This window comes from Stegodyphus dumicola, chromosome 3 (genome assembly GCF_044657685.1).
Source record: "Stegodyphus dumicola isolate Sdum_Otavi_A_Nest chromosome 3, ASM4465768v1".
Classification (NCBI taxonomy): Eukaryota; Metazoa; Arthropoda; class Arachnida; order Araneae; family Eresidae; genus Stegodyphus; species Stegodyphus dumicola.
The window spans coordinates 46796481-46818439 of record NC_140770.1 but is presented as its reverse complement, the minus strand read 5'-3'; the positions used below and the strand labels follow the sequence as shown (position 1 = coordinate 46818439).

General features: G+C 33.4%; 1 protein-coding gene across 1 annotated transcript in view; it reads right to left on the bottom strand.

Moving 5' to 3' along the window:
* Window positions 1-204: 204 nt before the first annotated feature.
* Window positions 205-21959, bottom strand: part of LOC118194728 (uncharacterized) — a 157959-nt gene continuing 136204 nt past the window's right edge. Inside the window, exons 16-19 of the mRNA XM_085812837.1 lie at window positions 19119-19240; window positions 12184-12264; window positions 11848-12049; window positions 205-2011 (exon numbers count right to left, since the gene is read on the bottom strand). Coding sequence (XP_085668963.1) covers window positions 799-2011; window positions 11848-12049; window positions 12184-12264; window positions 19119-19240 — 1618 coding nt within the window. The 3' untranslated portion in view covers window positions 205-798. The remainder of the gene's footprint in view (window positions 2012-11847; window positions 12050-12183; window positions 12265-19118; window positions 19241-21959) is intronic.

The window sequence follows — 21959 nt, the reverse complement described above, 5'->3', positions numbered from 1 at the left end:
ACTTTGCTTATATTTTTTATTGCTTATATTAAAAAATATAAATTTTATCCATACTGAAAAAGAGAGCAGAATTACTTTGTTTAAAACTCTTATGGTTTTAAACACAACATAAATAAGTTTTAAATCACAACTATTTAAAGAAATGTGAAAGTTTTGTGCTTTGTTAATGTTTAATTAAATAAAACAAAAAACATTAAAAAAGTCTGCAATATTTACATACAGTTTATTTGAGTATTACTGTCAGCTTGTCATAGTCAAAATTACAGGGGGAGAAATTTTTATCTAGAGTCAGAAAAGTAAAATAAAACAAACCTTACATACAATCAAAACTAACATAAGCTGGTTGGATTACTTAAGACAAACATGGCCAAATATTGAGTATTCTGAGAGACTTAACATATTATCATATAATAAAAAAGTGCAGCAAGATGTTTAGTATTTACAGATGTATACATTTTGAACAACTTAATGGAAAACATTTCATTGGATGAAAAAATACACACGATAAGTATGCTTACACAAGAGCTAGAGGGGATAATGAAATAAATTACTAGAAAAATATTTTTGTCAGAGATATCAAACCATGGCAAAATAATGAGGTCAGATGGATAAAATATGCTCTTTTTTTCCCCTTTTATGTGAATTCAGAATGAGTAATTAGTACAACTTAAATAACACAAATGAAATGCAAAAAAATGATTCCACACATTCATCTCTAACAAAGAAAAACAAGATAATCTTTACAGTAATTTTCAAGCATATTTGACTGTTAATTTATACATTGTAAAGAATTAACTTTTAACCTTCATGTGGAAGTGTATCAACTGAAGCAGTCTGAAGGAGACTTTCAATATTAATTTGTCCATCTGCATCAACAGGCAACATAAGTTGTTGAGGTTCACCACTTTCATCTAAAGACATTGTTCCAGGATCTAATGCTAAAGTAATATTACCATCACCCGAATCCTCACCACCTAAGGTGAAACCTTGTGGTAATGTTAACACAGCATTCCCACTCTCATTGGAATTAATAGGAATAATCAGCATTTGATGACCTCCATCTGCAGTAGGTATCTTTAGAACAGCAGCACTTGTATATGACTGATCTCCGGGTATTTGAATAGGTACTTGTTGAGGTTCCCCATCCTGGTCATCAGATACCATCATAACAATTTGTGCATTTTGAGAATCTTCTCCTTCTAACTGTCCCAATTCCAGTTCTGGTTTCAGTGAGGTTTCACTTTCACTTTGTATGTTTTCACTGTTTGCATCATTTTTGTTTCTTCCAAGTGATATGTGAGCCACAAATTCCTCAGTTGCATCTGGTTGATTATGCTCGTTTTGAAAATCTAAATTGGACTGATTTTCCACTGGAAGGTGTTCTTCAACAGACACTAGAACTTGCTGATTGTCACTATCTACTGCAAATACAGACTGTTCAGAAGACTGCTGTGTCTCATCTTTTGTATGTTCAAGCAAATCTGTACATTCTGTTGCTTCCTGTACCATAGTGTTTTCTTCTCCATCCTTCTGAATCAAAATTGATTCACTTCCTTGCTCCCCTGAACACAATTCATTTGCCTGAATTTGAAGTCGTGCTTGCTCCACAGCTTCAACCAGTTGATGAGCAGACATAATAGAATTAGTATTCTCATCCTGAGTGAAAACTGCAGCAGCCTCTTCTGGGAGAACAGCTGATCCTGTAGAATCATCAAATTCAGGTATGCTTACAGATACAGCACCCCCTTCATCTAATTTGCCATTAGAAGCTATAGAAACAGTCACTTGTCCAGGGCCGCCTGACCCAGCAGCTTGTGCTACTGCTCTAACAAGCTGTTCTGTAAATTCGTGTGATGTCAAGTTCAAGGAGTTAGCTAAAGTCTGTGTGACTAACTGATCAGTGACAATTGTATTATCTGCTCCACTGCCTGCAGTCTGAAGTATGATCTGATGATCTGATCCAAATACAGTTTGGCCTGAAGTGACAGCTGCTTGCCCTTGACTATCAGCTCTAAAATAAAAATTTTAATTTTGAATTTTATTAGCATGCAAATGATTTAAATAAATAATATAAAAATATCAATAAATTTTACAAATCACATATACTTAAAATGCCTCATTTACCTGTCTTCAATGGAAAACAAATCAACAGTAATAATATGTAAACATGCAGTTTGCAAATTCTTATGAACTGTCAACTGGTTTTGAATGAGGGAAACTTATATTAAATATTTCCTTTATGCTTAAATAAGAAAAATTAAATTTGTATTCCATAGTAGACCATACTTCAGTTTTATGTATATTAAAATTTAGTTATGTTTTATATCTCTCCCCTATTTACACTGTATATGCATGTACAGCCTAAATAGGAAATTCCATTTATCTCTAAACTGGTAAACAAAATCAGTTATAGTTATAAATATAATACTTAGCTATTAAGATTCATTGCAGCATCCCATACCAGTGAATTTCAGAACTTAATGATCATGTCTAAAAACTATCAGATATGCAGGAAAAAACATCAATTACAAATTTGTAGAGCATCATGGATTTAGTATCAAAAATATATTGTGAAAGAAGAAATGGTAAATAACTGCTTATACAGATTTAAGCATACAGAACCTATGTGTGACATTTTGTTCATGTAAAATTCTAAATTTCACTGAAAGCAGGAATTTCACTTTTTTAAATCTATGAAAGTCAAAAAAGTCTTTTTAAAGTCAAAAAATTATCATACATAATCATGACACTCAGATTATGATTTCATTATTAAAACAGCAAATAAAAATTAAAAAAGCAACTTCACTGTTAACAGATCTAGACACTGTGGGTAGAAATGCTATTTTCACTCATAAGCAATATTGCGAGATTGGGCTCCTATGGTAAATACCAACGAAATACCAGACAGGCTGTAGGAAGGAGTGCCATTGCATTTTAAATACATTTTCATTCAAGGTTACATACTTTAAAATAATTTGATGACTCAGGAAAACAAAACTTAGTACAAGAGATCTTCTTTCAAGTAGAACAATAGGTGGAAATGTTATGTATAAAAGCAGAAGACATTTTAGAGTATACACTAATCCATCCACAAAGCATTATGAAAAACATCAGCAAGAGATCTTGCTTATTACAACACCATCTATGGCAAATACTGCATGAGCATGATGCTTCTAACCCACATCACATGAAGAAACAAGCTGTGAGACAATCAGTGATGCATTTTTTTTATCTGATTCCACTGCACTGAAACAGTTGGGCTGAGAACAAATGATGGTGCAAACTTTTCCTCCAATTTTCTATACATAAATGATGCAATATTCCAACATGGTGGGTTTTTAAGTCAACATAACAGTCTTTATTGTAATACGGGCAATTCTTCCATGGGCTGAATTATCAAACATCAGGTGAACTGGTGTAATATTTGGAAAAACCATTTATTGGGACCTGTGTTTTTACCAGGACTCAGTAACCAGAAGCTTATTCATCTGTCCTTACATTCCTTGCAATTTCAAAACAATAGTGCTTCAGCCATGGCCAGTGCACTACCTGACAAATATGTTTACACAACAGATCATTAGCCACGGTGCACTGTTGAGTGGCCTTCACTATCAACAGACCTCCCTCCACTGCATTTCTTCTCTTGATGACACACAAAAGATCAAATATATGTGACATCATCTACTTACCTTTTAGATCTCTGTCATTAGATTACTATGCATGCAGTAGAACCATTTATTGGAAAAGAATATATATTGATGAACATGTGTAGATACTTTCTTGAATACAAATGTATACTACAATCAAAAGTCACCTTTTTGAACATCTCAATATTACTTGTATGCAATGTAAGTTCATTTGATTGTTTTATTTTATTGGCTGATTTTTATACAGTAGAGATGAAATATGTACAGTAATTTCTGGTAGATAAGCCATGGCTTAAACATGCTTCAAAGTTGAAAAAAATTTTTTTTTGTCTGCACCATATCTGAAGGAATTTTATTTTTCCCCTGTCCTTAAAACTTTCATAGTTTAGATCATTAGTTATGTACAAGTGAAACAGTTTATATAGAATTGGCAGCAACATTTTAGCCTCATGTGAGTGCTCAGATTGTGCTAAGGCACTGCAACAAATTCAAACTGGCATGGCGAATTCACCTAATTATGATAGGGTATGCTTGGTGTAAAGACACTGTAAACGATGTACTTTCTGCTGAACTCCATGTTTTGTCTGCGTTTTCCGATGACTTCCTTTTTAATGGCTAACTTTTATTTTGTCAAGTTCTGTGTTGATTCTTACACGTGTCTTACTGTTTTGTGGCTTGCTCATTGCTTACTTGTTACAGTGCTTATTTCATCACTCACACTTGTTTAATTTTTAAATTATCATTTTTATTATTACGGTTCCTATTCACAGAAAAAGTTATATAGCTTTTAAGCTTTTGGCAATTAAGAACATGATAGAAATCAGAAATCAGGCTGCAGCTAGAGAATTTCCAATTGACAAGGGATGCATCTGATAGTGGAAGTCTGAACAAGAAGAATTGAAAACGCCAAGAAAAGATCTTGTCGAACTAACATCATAGCCTGGCCTGTTTTGGAAGACAATTTAGAGACATGGACAACAGAGCAGAAAGAAAAGGGATTATCAGTGTCAAAAGTTGGAATTTGCCTTGAAGCAAAAATAATTACTCCACAAATAAGGATTAAAAACTTCGTTCGAGTACCTAACTGGTGTTTTGGGTTCATGAAATGAAAGAAGTTATCCATCAGGACCAAAACAGCATTTCGACAGAAGCTTCCCATGGACTGGCTTGGGAAAAAGGTAACTTTTTTTTGGAGATCTAAGAAAATTAAAGAAAATCTACATCTAAGAAATCTTTACATCTATGAAAATTAAAAAAGAAAATTTGAATAGAAGGCAAATAAATAATATTCATTCAACAGCTGAAAAAAACTATTTAAGTTTAAGAACCCAGAATGAAAAGACTTCTTTTGCTTTGTTTTCAGTTATGCTGCAAATTGAGATAAGTTAACCCCAAAGAAACATCTCTAAAGATGGCATTATTTGTGCCAGTGAAAAGGATAAATATGTAATGATGTGATGCTGTTTCAGATGAAAGAAATTTTTTAAAAGAGGAAAGGTGCTTTTTTTACAACCTTGGGGACTTATAATTTTTGATGGGGTAAAATCCAAAGCAAAAAACTTGGCACAAATGTCTCAATGATACAAAGTTGGTTTACAAAAATTTTACAGCCACTGGATCTCACCATAAATAGAATTCTAAAGAACGAACTATGAAAGCAGTGGGAGGAACAGATTGCAAAGTGGACTCCATTTCTTCACAAATTCTAGACAGATGAGAAAAACTTGTGGGTCCATAAAGCATGGCAATTAGTCCATGATGATATGATCACATTAGTTTTCATGAAAAATGAAAAAGAAAGCTTCATGAAAGAAGCTTTAATGAAAAAGAAAATAAAGATAGCACTGTTGAAAGAAGTAATTTAGAATAGAGTGATGAAAGACCTTGACGGTTATTTGTTAAGTTCATTTAATTTTGACATTGAGGAAACAGATTTTAAAGTCAAAATAAATAAATTTTAATTATAAAATTCTATTTGAATATCTAATTTATGCTTTCTTTTTCATAATATGGTAATTTATGAGGATAAACAGATATGATGATAAAAATAATAAAACAAATATTTTAAATATTAAAGCTTATATACACCAAATAACAAATACTGTGATAAGATAAAACTCATCACTTGGTCATGTCACATAAGGGGCTAAATGCATTATTTGTAAGAACAAAATTCGTTTTAGCCATTTATGTTGCTGAAACTTCTTCATTTACCTGAGATGGATTAACAAATAAATTTTATCTATTATTTATAGCATTTATATTATATTTTAGCAATTATTATTAACATTAACAATATTTTTAACACTAGGGCTTCTGCAGAAATTCAACTCTTAATTTCCCAAACATCCATAATGAAACAACATTTTCCTTGGCTAAACATAAAATTACAAATCAACAGAAATTAGCTGACAAGCTACTGGGAGATTACAGACAGACTTTAGCAATGATTTCTAACACAGTTTTAGCATCCAGGTTATGCCAAGGATGCTCAACCACTACAACAAATGCTAATGACATATTTATTGTTATGTGCCCAAAGGAACAGAACCTCAACTCTGACTCAACTGAGATCCTCCCTTGCTGCAGCCCTTTGGAAGGTTGATGTCAATGTCAACCATGCATAGAATCCTTCACGAAGGAAGTCTGTACGCGAGGTGATCACTCATTTGCGTGCCGCTCACATCATGCCATAGAAGGGAATGTTTGAGGTGGGTATGCCAAATATCCACTCGATAGTTGATCAATGGAGGGCTGTTCTCTTCAGGGATAAGTTCAGGTTTAGCCTCCAAAGTGAGAGTAAACATTATTTGATTTGGATAGGACCTGGAACATGTTAGCATCCATCAAACATTCATGAAAGAGTCTGTGATGAGGGTGGTATCTCCTTAGGTGGATGAACAGACATCCATGTTTTTCCACGTGGAACCATGAATGCTCAGGCCTATAGTGATGACATACTTGATTTTTATGTGCGCCCTTATGCTGGGATCTTCTATTTTAAAATTTTTAATTTTAACTTCCTTATTTAATTTATAAAAACTTAAGTTAATAATCTTATTTAATTCATAAAAATAAAATTTTAACTTAATACTGCACCTTAAAATATTTTTTTTTCATTAATTTCTACTATTTTTACCTTCAACTTAAACCACTTTAGCTCAAAGCTCAGCCCTTTAACTCCTTTTGCAAAAATTTCTCAGTCTTTTTAACAGTTAACTTACTTTGCGGTTCCCAACGCTTTTAGAAGAAGTTCTCCGTCAATCTGACAGTTAACCAGCTTCACGGTTCTCAATGGGAGGTTGGAGAACTCTTAGAAACATTTCTCCATCAATTCTACAGTTAACAAACTTCACGGTTCTCCGCGGGCGGTTGGAGAACTTTTCGCCTCAGCAGAATGGACTAACTCCCCCCCCCAATTTCACCTCCTCGATACCAGTTTTTAGTCGCAAGGCTACTCCCCCCCGCTCATCCCCAAGGTATTAGCAATATCTGCGGTTTTCCTTATTACCTCACTTAAATTTCCCAGGCCTTGGAACAATATGTCTCCCGGCCGATTATCTTTCAACCTTTTCAATTCCATTAACGCTGTGCGTTCAGGAATTTGCCTTAACAATTACCTCTCTCTCTTTCAATTTTGTAAAACAAGTTGAAAGCTGAAAGAAATTTTCGTCCCTTGTGTGGACTTCTTATTCACTTCTCTTTTAACTAAACCCTTAATGGTTTCGTTCACTTCTCTTTAGCCATTGCTTTTTCTTAATTAATTCAGTTTTTTTAACGAAGTTGTGGAGGTAATTGCATTAATTTGCAAAGGTACACCGGAAGCCAACGCCTTGGGCCTTATGCTAAGGCAATAAGTAATAAGTTCCTGCTATAAAATGACAACGTTTGATCGCACAGGGCTTGCAGTGTGAATAATTATCTTCTACAACAAACAATTCAGCGCACAGAATCACCAGCTCGATCACCGGAAATGAAACCTATCAATTCGATTTGGGCTGCTTTAGGAAGACATGTAGCTGTTCTCAGTCCTCCTCTTCAAACCCTTGCCATGCTTGCAATTGCTTTGTAAGAGCAATGGCTCTCACTTTCTATGGAACTGATAGACTGTATAATTGACAGCATCACACATTGCTGTATATATTGTATTGCCTCTAGGAAGATCATGCTCCACACTGAAGGTAATTTTCCTATACCAAACTGACACATCTGATTTGTTCATTTTATACATTATCTATTTTCTATAACACCATAATTGTCTGATAATTTCTTTTCATGCTGTTTTATACTTTACTATGTGTTGTATACTCAGTTATATACATAAGTTATTTTATACTATACTATGTCATATATACTTGAGTCAGTTTTATTAAATTCTATTACTTTTTGAGAAATAGTCATTATTGTGATTTTTCCTTAACTAATGATAACCAGTGTAATTTTCAAATTAAGTATGAGTAACTTAGAAGTGTCAACATTTACAACAAAGTAAAAATATTATAAAAGTCAAATTTTCCAAACTCATTACTGCAAAACAAATGGAAGAAATGTATGTAGGAAATATGCACTCAATCCATTCAAAAAAAGTAAATATAGTTTAAAAATAAACACCAGGTTTAGGGGGGAATCATTCTGTAAAAGAAATTTTTTTAAGTACATCATTTATAATAAATATTATTCTGATAGTGTTCAAAATGAAACTACGAAGATCAGAATTTTTATTTCCCTGAACTTTTTCAAAAAGTGTTCTGATTTGGAGTTCTTACTTTCCCTGACCACTTTTTATTTCCAACAGTTTTCAGGCTTTTCCAGGTGAGTGGGAACCCTACATTATTTGGGTAGGCACATCAGTGTCTTGAAGAAGTTACATATCTAGCTTGATATTAGGTTTGATGACCTCATACAGCTTGGTATTTTTTTTATTTGATAAACTGTTTGTGGCTATGCTTCAGAAAAGCATCCGAATATTTTGATGTTCCTGATGCAACCTTCTGATGCATAGGTCATAATGCCTGATATTAACTTAATAAATTTTCTTTTTGTCTCAATTTCAAACTTTTTCCAATAATGCTGCTAGAACACTGCTGCAGCATTCACATTGTTACACACAGCTTCAATGTGATATCTAAAAAGGGTTTATCATCTAGATCAGGGCTTCTTAAACTATGGGTCGCGTAGCAAAATTCTGGGGTCGCGAGAGATTTTAATGTCAAATATTTATATATAATATATATATACCATTTTATAACATCACTAGAGTTGGCGGAATACAGTGGACTTGCAGCGTCTAGACACGCGCATTTGTTGAAGGTTTTGAGCTATCTCCACCGACAGCAGTAAACGATCGATGATCGCTATTATTATACTGTGGCTATACATTGTTAGTGTGTTTGTCGGTATCATACATGTTGAATAAACCGCTGACTTCCCACAAGGGAGGAATGCGCGCGCATACACACGTGCAACCTGCAGCTAAACAATGATTCAATATACGCGCTGGCAAATACGCATTAACCAAACCGGTCTGTGGGGCTCTTATAAAAAAGCACGCATAAATACTTGTAAAACCCGTTGAAAAATTTGTGAATTTTATGCTTTTTAAGCGAATTTTCATAACATTCCGTAACTCGCATTGACTAAAACGCTTGTGTAAACTAGCCTACACTGACTGTAATGTGAATTAGTGGAGTGTTGACGCTCTTCTAGTGTGGTCAATTGTCAGTGTCCTCCGTAACAAGATTTTAGTTTTTTTTTAATTTATTCGTTAATTAAAAAATCAATTATTATCTGCAATATGTTATTTTTATATATTTATTTTATTTTAGGATCAAAATAATTTTTGGCCATGGATAAATGGTTGAACTTAAAGAAGAATGGTAATGATGCAGATGATAATGCTACAAACTCTTCTCAGGCAGGACAAAGTATTGGAAAACAGGCATCTAATGTGCGAAAAAGAAAATATGATGAGTCTTTTTCTTCAATTTGGCTTTACATTTCAAAATTGTGAGGGTAATGAACAACCTCTTTGTTTGATCTGCAATGAATTATTGGCTTCGGAGTGTAAGAAACCATCAAAATTAAAAAGACATCTTGAATCAAAGCATGTTTCGTATGTCAATAAACCAAAAGAATATTTTGAAAGACTGTTGAAATCTTTAAATAAAGAAAAGAAAATCTTTGAAAAACTTATAACTGTTAATGAAAAAGATTTACTAGCGTCATACGAAGTTTCATACTGTATTGCTAAAAATAAAAAGCCGTTCACCATTGGAGAAGATCTTGTGTTACCTGCTGCTATTAAAATGGTAGAAATACTACATGGAAGAAAATATGGCGATGATATTTGAAAAATTCCTTTGTCGAACGACACTGTCTCGAATAGAATTTCTGATATTAACAAGGATCAAGTAATACAACTTATTACAAGAATTAAAGAAAGCCCAAAATTTTCAATTCAGTTGGACGAAACAACTGATATTACTAAATTGGCTCAGTTGTTAGTATATGTCAGGTATGTTTATAAAGAAAGCGTGGAGGAAGAATTGTTATTTTGTCTTCCTATGGAAGACTATACTACAGGGAAAGACATATATTGTAAAGTTGACGAATTTTTAAAAGCAGAAGGTTTAGAATGGAAAAATTGCTGTGGAATATGCACAGATGGTGCAAGAGCGATGATGGGCAAAAATATTGGTTTTAAATCACTTTTCAAGCTGCTCATTATGATCATATAACTTTTACTCACTGCCTTATTCACCGAGAGGCTCTTGCAGCAAAAAAATTAGCACCAGAATTGAACGATGTGCTTCAGGATGATGTTAAGATCATAAATTTTATTAAGAGCCACACCCTTAACAGTCGCTTATTTTCAAATCTCTGTAAGGATACGGATTCCAACTACACAACTTTGTTATTACATGCAGAAGTAAGATGGTTGTCAAGAGGTCAAAGTTTAAGAAGATTACTGTTATTAAAGGACGAGATCGAAATATTTTTAACCGAACGAAAATGTGAACTTGCTGCTTTTTTTCAAAATGACTTATGGCTATCCAAGCTGTGTTATTTGTCAGATATTTTTGCGAAGTTAAACGATCTCAACTTGTCTCTTCAAGGAAAATATTGCGATATATTTACTTCAAATGATAAAATTGAAAGTTTTATTAAAAAGATCAACATTTGGAAAAGTAGGGTCGAAAAAAATTCGTTCGAAATGTTTTCCAGTGTCGACAATTTTGTAATCGAGAAAATTCATTGTAAAAATTTTATTGCAAAAATTATTGTAGATCACTTAAAAGCGCTAGAAATACAGTTCCGGACATATTTTAAATAAAATATTGATTTCCAAAAATAGTTTGGATTCAAAAGCCGTTTTGGATTGGCATAAGTGAGATTGATCACCTGCCACTTAAAGCTCAAGAGGAATTTGCTGAGCTTTCGAGTGACTCAAACTTAAAACTACAATTTCAAAAAAATTTGACTGAATTCTGGATCGGAACTAGAACTGAATTTCCCACAATCGCTGATATGGCGTTAAATGTACTTCTGCCATTCAACACCACATATTTATGTGAAGCTACTTTCTCAGCTTTAACACATATTAAATCCCAATATCGTTCAGCGTTAAAAAATGTTGATGAGGTCTTACGTCCAGCAGTTTCAAACATTCCACCAAGATTTGATTTGTTACGCAATAAAAAACAGGCACATCCATCTCATTAAATTTTTTACTTATACTTTAATTTAATACTTACCACGCAACTACTTGAATATATTCGAGAGAATTAAGACGGTCAGAATCCACTTTTATTTTTGAAACTATAATAAATACAATTTTATAATTTTTTGTGGAATTTTTAATTTTAGATTTTTGTATGTTTCAAAACGAATGCTAAACTTATATATTTTCATATGTATATGTATATTGTTACCTAATAAATAAATCATCAAAAAATATTAATTTATTTTTCTTTTATATTTGTATGGGGTCGTCAAGAAACTCGCAATCATAAACGGGGTCGTGAATGACAAAAGTTTAAGAAGCTCTGATCTAGATCATAGTTTTCCAACCTTTATGGGCCACTGCTATTGATTTTATCTACCACATTGAATGATTATTATTCTACAAGCAGAAATAGGCTCCAACTGATCAATAAGTAGTTTTTGTAAATTCAGAATATCTAAAACACATTTTACTTACGTTGCTTGCCCGGTACATATGTGAGCTTGGAAGTGATTTTCTGATTCAAAAGGCCGCATGCAACCAGCACAAACAAGCTGAATCATCTCCGTTGGGTTTGAGTCAATAGATTCTTCAGCTTGCTCAATTTGTATTTCTTCTACTTGTTGATTCATATCTACATGGGTGCCCCTACCCATCATGTGTGAAACACTCTTTCGACCTAAGAATTAAAATTTTACAACATAATGATATACAGATACACACAATTAAATTAATTTATACAGGTATACAATTTCTATTTTACAAATAAGCAATAGTATAAATTTGATATTTATAAAATAATGAAAAATATACCTCGAGAAGAAGGTATTTGCAAAGGTGCTCTATCATCATGTATCTTCATGTGGCTTTCTAATGTTTTCTTCTTAAAGAAACCTAGAATCATTCATAGAATTTATTAAAATAAGTAAATAAATAAATAAATAATACAATACACCACTCAGAAAACCTGACACCCTTTTCTTGAAACTACATACAGAATACTAAAAATGCTATAGATTAATATTAGTTAAGCTCATAATAAAAAAAGAAGAAAAACAATCTCACAAGCATAATAACAATAAACTAATTCTTCCTTTGTAGTGAGCTAATAATAATAATAATAAATAAAAAGAAAAAATCTGAAGGCTTTCAGATTTTCCATTAAGCCCAAAAGAGTGTTTCTTTAATGTTTTGTGTGCTACTTTATTTATTAAATATATGTTCTTTGACTTAAAACATAAAATTCAATTCAACAGCAATATCACAAAATAATTTTAAAATGAGCAAATCTTTAGAATTTCCAATACACAGTCTCACACGCTGGAGATAAAAATGCCCCCCCCTTACAGTGTTGCCATTGCTCGCTTTGAAATCGTGGAATTTGTTAATAAAAAATTTGTAAGAGTGTTACAAAATATGAAATCGATAATAAAACAAATTTCAAATTCAAAATTTGGGCTTTCAGATGACCATATTCGCTAGAAGATTATGTTATTCAAAATGTCATGGCTCTAGGTACCGATGTTTTATCCCAATGCGAGAAACCTACATACATTTATGGAGATTCTTCATTATTTAATTTCTTTAAATATAACACAGAGTGATAACATTTGGTGGCAACAATTTTAGTGAACTGACATTTATAATGAATCAACGCAAAATGCCAAAACCAAATTAATAGTCCTTCAGGGCAAATGGTCCCTTTGGGCTTAATATAAATTAATATGATACTTTGCCTTCTTTGTCAAAAATTACACAAAATCTTTATTTAAATCATTGTTTTAGCTTCAATTGCAATGATTTTAATAATACTTTAATAATTTTGATAATACAACTTTAATAAAAAGTTCACTAGTGCCTTAAATTTTCTAAAAACTCTTTTCTTTTCCTTACAAATTGAATTTGAATTAGTAATATTATTTAAAATACCCAAGAAATAAATGGCCAGATTTACTATTTAGGTAAACAGCATAAGACAGGGTTACACTATTTTGGTTACTATTCCATTTTGAGGATCGTAAAAAATCGCCAAGGTATTGTTGATGACTGTGCTGCCAAAAATAATTGTGGCAATCCTAATGTAAAAAAGGAAGTATAATAGTAAATAACTATCTAAAGATTATTGTTTTAATTTAGATGAAAGGTTAAATTCATATAATACGTTTTTATTATTATAATTTGTATAAAAAAGACTAAACATAACTGAATGGAAGGATAAGAGTAAATAACTATTGCAGGTCATTATTATAATTTATATAAAAAAAGGCTAAACATAATTGAATGGATTCCTGCATCACTGTTTTGCTACCGAGTTATCGCTAAATTATAATTTCATCTCATTGGTTGTTCAAACATAATTTTCTAGAATGAATTATGCCTTTTCTTCGAAAAAATTCTACTGCAGACTTTTCATGACTGGGCAATTCCCAAATTGTTACATCCACAGCATTATCAAAAAAGGATTTAAAAATTAAACTAGTATTTCAATGGCGTCTTAAGAAATATAGAACTATATCTAAACTTATGCAATTTGAAATCAGCGCGTACACTAGATTTGGGACGCTAGATTTAGAACAGAGCTCACGCTGTTAAATGGGCGCATTTGCTAGATTTGGCGCTTTTACGTATACATTTTCGCTGCAATTTTTTTATGGTCTTCAAAACGGAATAGTACTCTATTTTGTACACATAAATCCTAATCTTAAAATAGAACAGATATAAACCTTCCCAATATTTTCAATTTCTGATTTCTTCAATTACTTAAAATTAATTTCTTTAATCTTGAAAACGAAACAAAAATTATCAAATATTTTATGCAAAAACGACCAAAAGGAAAGAAAACTGAAAAACTCCTGTTTCATAAAACAGAAATAATGATGGATTTTCCCCACATTCTCAAAAAAAAAAAAAAAAAAAAACTTTATCTATAGCTATGATTGTAATTTGTTCAATTGGTGGAAAAAATCAGACTGATATATACATACACACACACACAAACACACTGACAGAAAAAATAATCCCAACACCAAGCAGAAATTCATATATAATAATGAAATTTCACAAATGCATTTGTCTAAGTAACATATCTAATTGATTACATTTTCAAGATCACAGAAACACAAGAGCCATTTGGAATGTGAAATGCTTGCACATTAACAATTAATGTAACAACCTGAATTTTGAATGCAAGCATGCAAATGTACATTGTGCAGGGGGGGGGGAAGAGAAAAGAAACAGGGACAGTTCTATATCTCCCGTTCTACTGGGCCCTTTGACAAAATTCAAATTGCATTTTTCATTTTTCAAAAGTGCGACTTTGGATATATATTAGATTTATATATAGCATTGTTTTAACATAGATATTTTGACACAAACTCTGACTTTTTCTGAAATAACATACCAATTTGTTTCCATATTTCGATTCTAAGACTCAGATTATGCCTAAATATTAAATTTTGTAAAATCCGGTGCGAAATTTACAGAGAGAGAACTTCAAAAATTTATCTTGGCACATCTTTTTCAGTTTGCGCCAAGAATAATTTAATTGGTGAATTTCTTAATACGTGGCTATCTATTTTCTGTTCCCTTTCATTATACAGGAGTGGAAAAAAAAAGTCACATTGTCCCTACCTTTTTACATTGTGCATGAGCAGAAAAAGTCACATTGTTCCTAATTTGAAAAAATTTTAACAAAGTGCCTAAAACACTTTGATGATGTTTTTTCAAAAAATCAATAAAAATTATTTAAAAATGCAAATAAAAAAATCATAAAAATTGGGCAAATTTTATTTGGAATTAACCTAAATTTCGAAATATGAAAGGAAGAATCAAATAAGTTTAATAAAAAAAGAAAGAATAATAAATATATAATAAATTCCATTAAGACCGAGGAGCTAAAATTTTGAGAAATAATTTTTTTAAAACAATGCGTGCAATGTTTTACAAAATTTGGCAATTTGGTGTAATTTGAGTTGTAGAATCGAAATATAAAGGGGGAAAAAAAAAAAAAAAAAAAAGGGCACGTCATTTCAGAAAAAGTCAGATATTGTGTCAAAATACCTATATTATAAAAAATGCTAAATATAAATCTAATACATATCCAAGGTCAAGCTTCTGAGATATGGAAAACTCCAGTTGAATTTCATTAAACGGCCCAGTAGGACGGGAGATATAGAACTGCCCCTTTTTTTGTGCAGTGTATATGCATTGTATGTACAAGTGCCAGATGTCAGTTTGTGGGATCAAGTTCCATGACTGTGGTACTTGGTCAGTAAATATAGGGATGATTAATGCTAGTTGCGGATGATGCTGGAGTCGACGTCCAATGACATCCCATATGTACTCAGATGGAGAGAGATCTAGTGATCTAGGAGGCCAAAGCAATATGTTGACACTCTGGAGAGCATGTTGGTAGCATTATTCTGTTTGAAAACACCCCCTTGAATGCTTTTCATGAACGACAACAGTATAGGTTGAATCACTGTTGCACAAATTTGCAGTCAGGGTGCAGGAGATTTCCATGAGAGAGCTCTAGCTGCCATACAAAACTGCTCCCCAGACCATAACTCCAGGTGTAGGTCTAGGGTGCTCATGCCACAGAGGTTGGTTGCAGGCACTCACCTGGCCTCCTTCTAATTAACATACACCTATCACTGGCACCAAAGCAGAACTGGCTTTCACGAGGAAACACAAAAAATCTCCTCTCCTTTCTCCAATAAACTTTAGCTTAACACTACTGGCATTGCAAACAGCAGTGGTTTGAAGTCAGAAGAATGCAAGCTGCAAGGCATGTAGCTCAGAGCTGTCCTTCACATAACTGATTTGTTACAGTTCGTTGTGTTACCAACTGCAGCTTGAATTTCTACTCCAGATGCAGTACAATGTTCCACAGCCATGAGCTAAGTATGGCAGTCTTCCCTCTCAGTAGTGCTACACTGCCACCTGGAACCCAGTCTTCTGGAGCCAGTACCTTCCCTAGACCACTGCTGCAAATAATCTTGCACAGTGGATACATTCCTGCCAAGTCATTCTGGAATATCGCAGAAAGAAAATTCTTTTCTTATAAGAGAGCTTAAATTGTGCTGGAGCCCGGCTCCGGTACTTCTCAGTTTTTGAGATAAATTATAATTTCAGCTGGAACGCATCGGAGCTCCAAATAAAAAAGGTTCGACACTTCTTTCATGTAAGTGAACCACAATTTTAGCACACAAATTTTGTTTTAATAGTAAATATGCCTTAAAAATCAATTCTAACTTCTGAATGCAGGCTTGTCTTTCCCTCGCACTCAAGCCTTGCACAGAAGTCGAGACTTTTAAGGAAAATAAAGCCCCCAATCATATGTCAATAGCTTATTCTCCAGGATATGCAATGAATTTATAAGAGCGGGTAAATTTGTATTATTCAAAGAAATAAAAGAGATACCCAGTCGCTAGTGGCTTTCTACTGCAGAGCTCCTACAGACATTTTGAATGATGTAACCAAAATGCTGCCGCTTGTACAAAGAAGTCTTATGCTTATTCTCATATTGTATTCAGGAAAATTTATTCAGGGAAAATTTCTGTTTGACGGATAGAATTACGTCAACAGGGCATCACAAATAGAAAGAGCTAAACTCTTCTCTCTTCATTTTTGAAACTACACTTATAGAGACATTAGGTTACTTTGAAGCAAGAGAGATGAAAAATGAGCAATGCCCTTGCCGGAACTTGAATCACAAACCCCTTGGACTCGTGCAGAACGTGCTGACCACCACGCTACGAAGGCATGCTAAGAAGGTGGAAGAAATACCTTATGTGCTCCTCCTTTTAAAGGGTGACTGAGTTTTAGGGAACCCAATCGCCAAACCCTGGCGATGAAGAATTATCATCACGACCTTTTAGTTTGGGCGCCACTGTCCAGACATTAGGTTATTTTGAAGCAAGAGAGATGAAAAATGAGCAATGCTCTCGCCGGGACTCGAACCACGAACCTCTCGAATTCACGTTGAACGTGCTGACCACTACACCACGAATGCATGCTAAGAAGGCGGGAGAAATACTTTGTACACTTTTCCGTTAAATTTCTTTCCATATCCTCATACTGTTTCTAGAAATCTCACTATTCTCCTTAGTGGAGCTTCAATCATTTTATCTTTTTTTACTTAGTGTGCAAAAAAAGTGTGGTACCAGTTATCCTTTGTAATAGAACATTATATGTATAATCGGGACTTAAACTCAGACGGAGATCAGCTGAGCTGCTTCTTAGCATCAAATTGGAATTGTGAATACAGCCGATGCCCGATACTTTTTTTCAAGTATCGAGGGCGGCCGAGCGGTAATGTCGCTGAACACTGGTAGTTCGGTCTGAGGTTCGAATCCCACAAACGGGCTGACTGCATGGGTCTTTTCATAGTTTCCCCCATGTGTAATGTGCATACGAGCCAGTTTCCTTTTAACCTTTTAACTGTCAAGTTATTTTGAAGATTTGGGTGCATAAATTGTCAATTTTTTTTATTCCAAAAATGAAAGTTTGCCTCGCAATTAAAAAAATAAATAAATAAATAAAAAAGCTGCACACTTTGAACTTTAACCTCTATCCTTTGAAACATTCAGTAAAGCCCTGCCATCTGTTGAATTGAAGCTGTTCTCACAATATATATTCAGGCATAACAATACGATGCACTAAAAAAAAAATTAGCCCTAGTAATGTTCGGGCTTGACATTTTGGAATATCAGTGCTGTGCCCGAGGTTATTTCGGACATGACAGTTAAAAGGTTAAAAGTCCTCCACGAAAGCATCCTCTCTCAAGGCAGATAGCCCTCGAGTGCTTTGCCATAATCTAATAAACCAAACCAAGTATCAAGGAAAGTCCAAGGTCTGATATGTTCCCCCCCTCAAGTATCAAGAAAAGTCACTTCACTGAGTCATTCCCTGATATCAGAGCAAATGTTCTTCCGATTGTGTTTTTGCTCTTGAGGTTCCAAAAAAAACCTGTCTCATGAACAAACTTTTGTTATGTTTAACTGATCGTGCAAAATTTGTCTTACTGTCTCTTTGTTAATGTCTACCATGTCTGTGATCATCTGAATGCTCAGATGTCGGGATTTCCGCATAATTTCATTAATTTTTTGAACCTTTGCTTCCGCTCTTGAACTCACAGATCGACCGGGACCATCTTCAGCCTCTTCTCAACTTTCTGAAAACCATTTGTGCAATTCAAAAACTTGCGCACGTTATCACCAAACACCTTCTTTAACATACGAAAACATTCTGTTGCAACCATTTTTAATTTACAAGGACTTTAAATGTGCTGGATTTTTAAGTTCACCATGACCATGGCACTACTACAGAACAACATCCTCTACAACCAATACATAAAAGCAAGCTAAAGCAGACAGAAAGATTAAATGAATAATGGCTGCTCTTGACAGTTAAGGTCAATTGCATTCCAATACCAACCACCTCCCATTCAGCTGTGTGACAGGATGTGCACAATCTTGTTATATAATTGCCTCACCTAATATGTATTAGAAATTCAGCCAGACCCCCCCCCAAAAAAAAAGATAAATCATCATAAAGAAACCATAAAAATAAATTTTCCAATAATTCTGTTCAAGTTTCAATTTCGAATGATCTTTGATTTTATGGAATAGTGATATCTTTCAGCTTTCCAATACAATCGTTGAAATATGATCATGTTTCTTTACATTAACAATATAAAATTATTATTAAAGTAAAAACATAGCAAATATAAAATATAATGTGCAAACCTTTATTGCAGATTGTACATTTAAAATCTGTATCCCCTCTGTGCATTCGTAAATGGTTAAACAATCCAACTTTTGTAGCTAGTTTTCTATTACATCCTTCCCAAGGACAAGGAGTTGGTGGACTGAAAAGCATAAACACATATATTAGGAACTACAAGACTATTTACCTTAAACTTTTAATGATGATCAATGAACTCAGCTCATATTATAGTTATACATCACAGTTAGCACAAATAAACATAGCTTGCATTACAAATTTATAAATGACAAATATATCACACAGTTGGGGAGCGGGAAATTCATTAATTTTGCAATGGCCGAAGGGTTAATTATTGATAAAAAATAATAAAAGAAACTCTAGACAAGAAAAACATACATTCTGCAGATTTTTAAGCATTGTTCATACTTTAAACATTTTAAACTGGAACTTGTTTTCTCTTGATCTTTAATCCGTGGCTCCTATTAATCATTACAAACTTTCTTACAACTTATGTAACGTTCTTTTGGCACTTCATTGTTATGAGCCACAATAAAATTTTCTACACTGGACATATTTAATCACATCATCTTTTTAAAGACTTTAATCAGCTTAAGGCTTAATAATTATTAAAAGAAAAATGAAATAAAGAGATATTTGAGAATTTATTTTCAAAGCAACTAGAAATATGTTTATCTTCTAATTCTTTTGAAAGTCATGCAATCTGAAGCAAACAAATATAGAAACTTTTCAATTCATAAACAGAAGAAAATTTATTTATCTGTTGGTTATAACTTTGATAGACTCATGCATCAAAAGTGTGATTTTTAATCTGGTTCCAAAAATTAAAATAAAGTAAATTTTTATAACATAAACTTTTATTTCAAACTCATAAGATACTTTATATATTTTAATGGGAACAAGAGATTAAACAATTCTCTTCCCAAAATTCATCTACAATTTCATATCACTAATAATAAATGTGTGCGGTGCTCTCAATGAGCTTATAAAGAAAATAGTTTTAGAAAATGCAATTTGATTCAATTTCATTATTTAAGTGCCCAGGTTTGTATTAATCATGATAATAAAACTGTAGATGAATTTTGTACACAGAATTATTTAACCTATTATTCATTAAACTATATGATAAATTATTTATCTCCTTTTGGTTCATAAACTATGAGTTTTAAATAAAAGCTTACTTAAACTTTCAATTTTTTCATTTAATTATTTTTTATTCTGAATTACACATTATCAATTAAATTATTCAATTAAAAATATTTTTAATAAAAAAATCATTTTTAATTTTCATCTTTATGACACATTACCAATCAATTTATTCAACAAAATATAATCACTCTTTTACTTCCAACTAGTTACTTCAAACTGTTGAAAATATTCTCACAATTTTGCCAAAAAATAAGAAATTATGTTAAAAATCTCATATCATATTTCATTTAAAAGATTTCCCCTCCCCCACTCTAAAAGATGGAGGGGGGGAGAGGAACAGAAAAATTGAGTTTTTTTTTAGTTTGCTCATTAAACGAACATATGGAGCGGTGCATTAAATTTAAAAAAATCACTTTATCATATTGTACTGTTATAAAAAAATTAGGAAGTTGTTTAATTTGCATTTTTGTCTATCTATAAAGAAAAAGGGGGAAAGAAATTATAAAACGACACAAGGCATGACAGTAAGCTTAATTTCTTTGCAAGTCATTTTATAGCAAGGGAAGCGAGATTAAATAAATAAATAAAATCGGTATAAGAGACAGCAATATAGAAGAAAGAGGGAGGGAAACAGTCCAACTGAATCACCTCTCGCCAAAAAAAAAAAAAAAAAAAAAAAGCATTATAATTTCCTCTAGTGCAAAAAATCAATTAAAAAATAGTTTAATAATATTGCACTGTCACAAATAAACAGGCAATAGCTTATCAGAAAGTACACTCAGAAATACTGAAAACGGCACACCAAGAAGGAACAAAGATACAAACATGAAATCTTACAAATAAGTACGAGATTCAATAATCAAATAATCCAAGTGTGGGGAAATATGCATGACCACACATTCAGTGGTGCTGCAATCAGGAAGAGGGCCCTATATAAACTACTACATAGGCGAAGAACCTTAACCCCTTCGCGCCGGGTAGCGCAAACGCGCGCTTATCACAGAGGCCGGCAGTGTCTTACGTGAGCGTCTGTCCAGGGCCGGGGGCTTTTTTGCTATTAAGCCTAAATCCATGAAATTTCCGAAGTATCAATGCATTGTTTAATAATGTTCTATAGAGTATTTAAACGGCTTATGCTTTATAGATATTTTTATATATACTTTAATTATCTTCGTTGGGGGGTAATGTTACCCGCGTCCGTGATTATCCTTAAGTCAGACGTGCCCTCTGGGTGGTGCTAAATGGGTAACTGTCACAAAGTCCTGTGGCATACTGGGGTTCAGTGGGATGAGGTTGGGTCTGATGATGAGTAATCTTATGACGACCCAACGGACCGCTCTTCCCTGGGAAAACCAACGATTGTGGGGAGGATTTGAAATTCCGAGGACCTTTGATCTGGAGAGGAGGGGTCTTGGAGGAAGCAGCCATGTAGAGGATACAGGAGAAAAGCTGAGTTTTGCGTCTCAGGCCGCCAGATAGTACAGAAGCCCGGGGCAGCCTAACCAGCATGTCCTGGCTGCTCTATCAGCTGGTGTATAATCTCGCCTGCCTTGTAGTTCCAGGTGGTGCCTGGGTGGGGTCCTGCATGGCAGAGCGGGGGGCTCTTCCGAGGTCACTACTGGCTGCTGAATCTGGGGCTAGCCCCTCCAAACTGGCTATTAGAAAATCGGAAGGAATTTTTCTCCCCCTTCCTT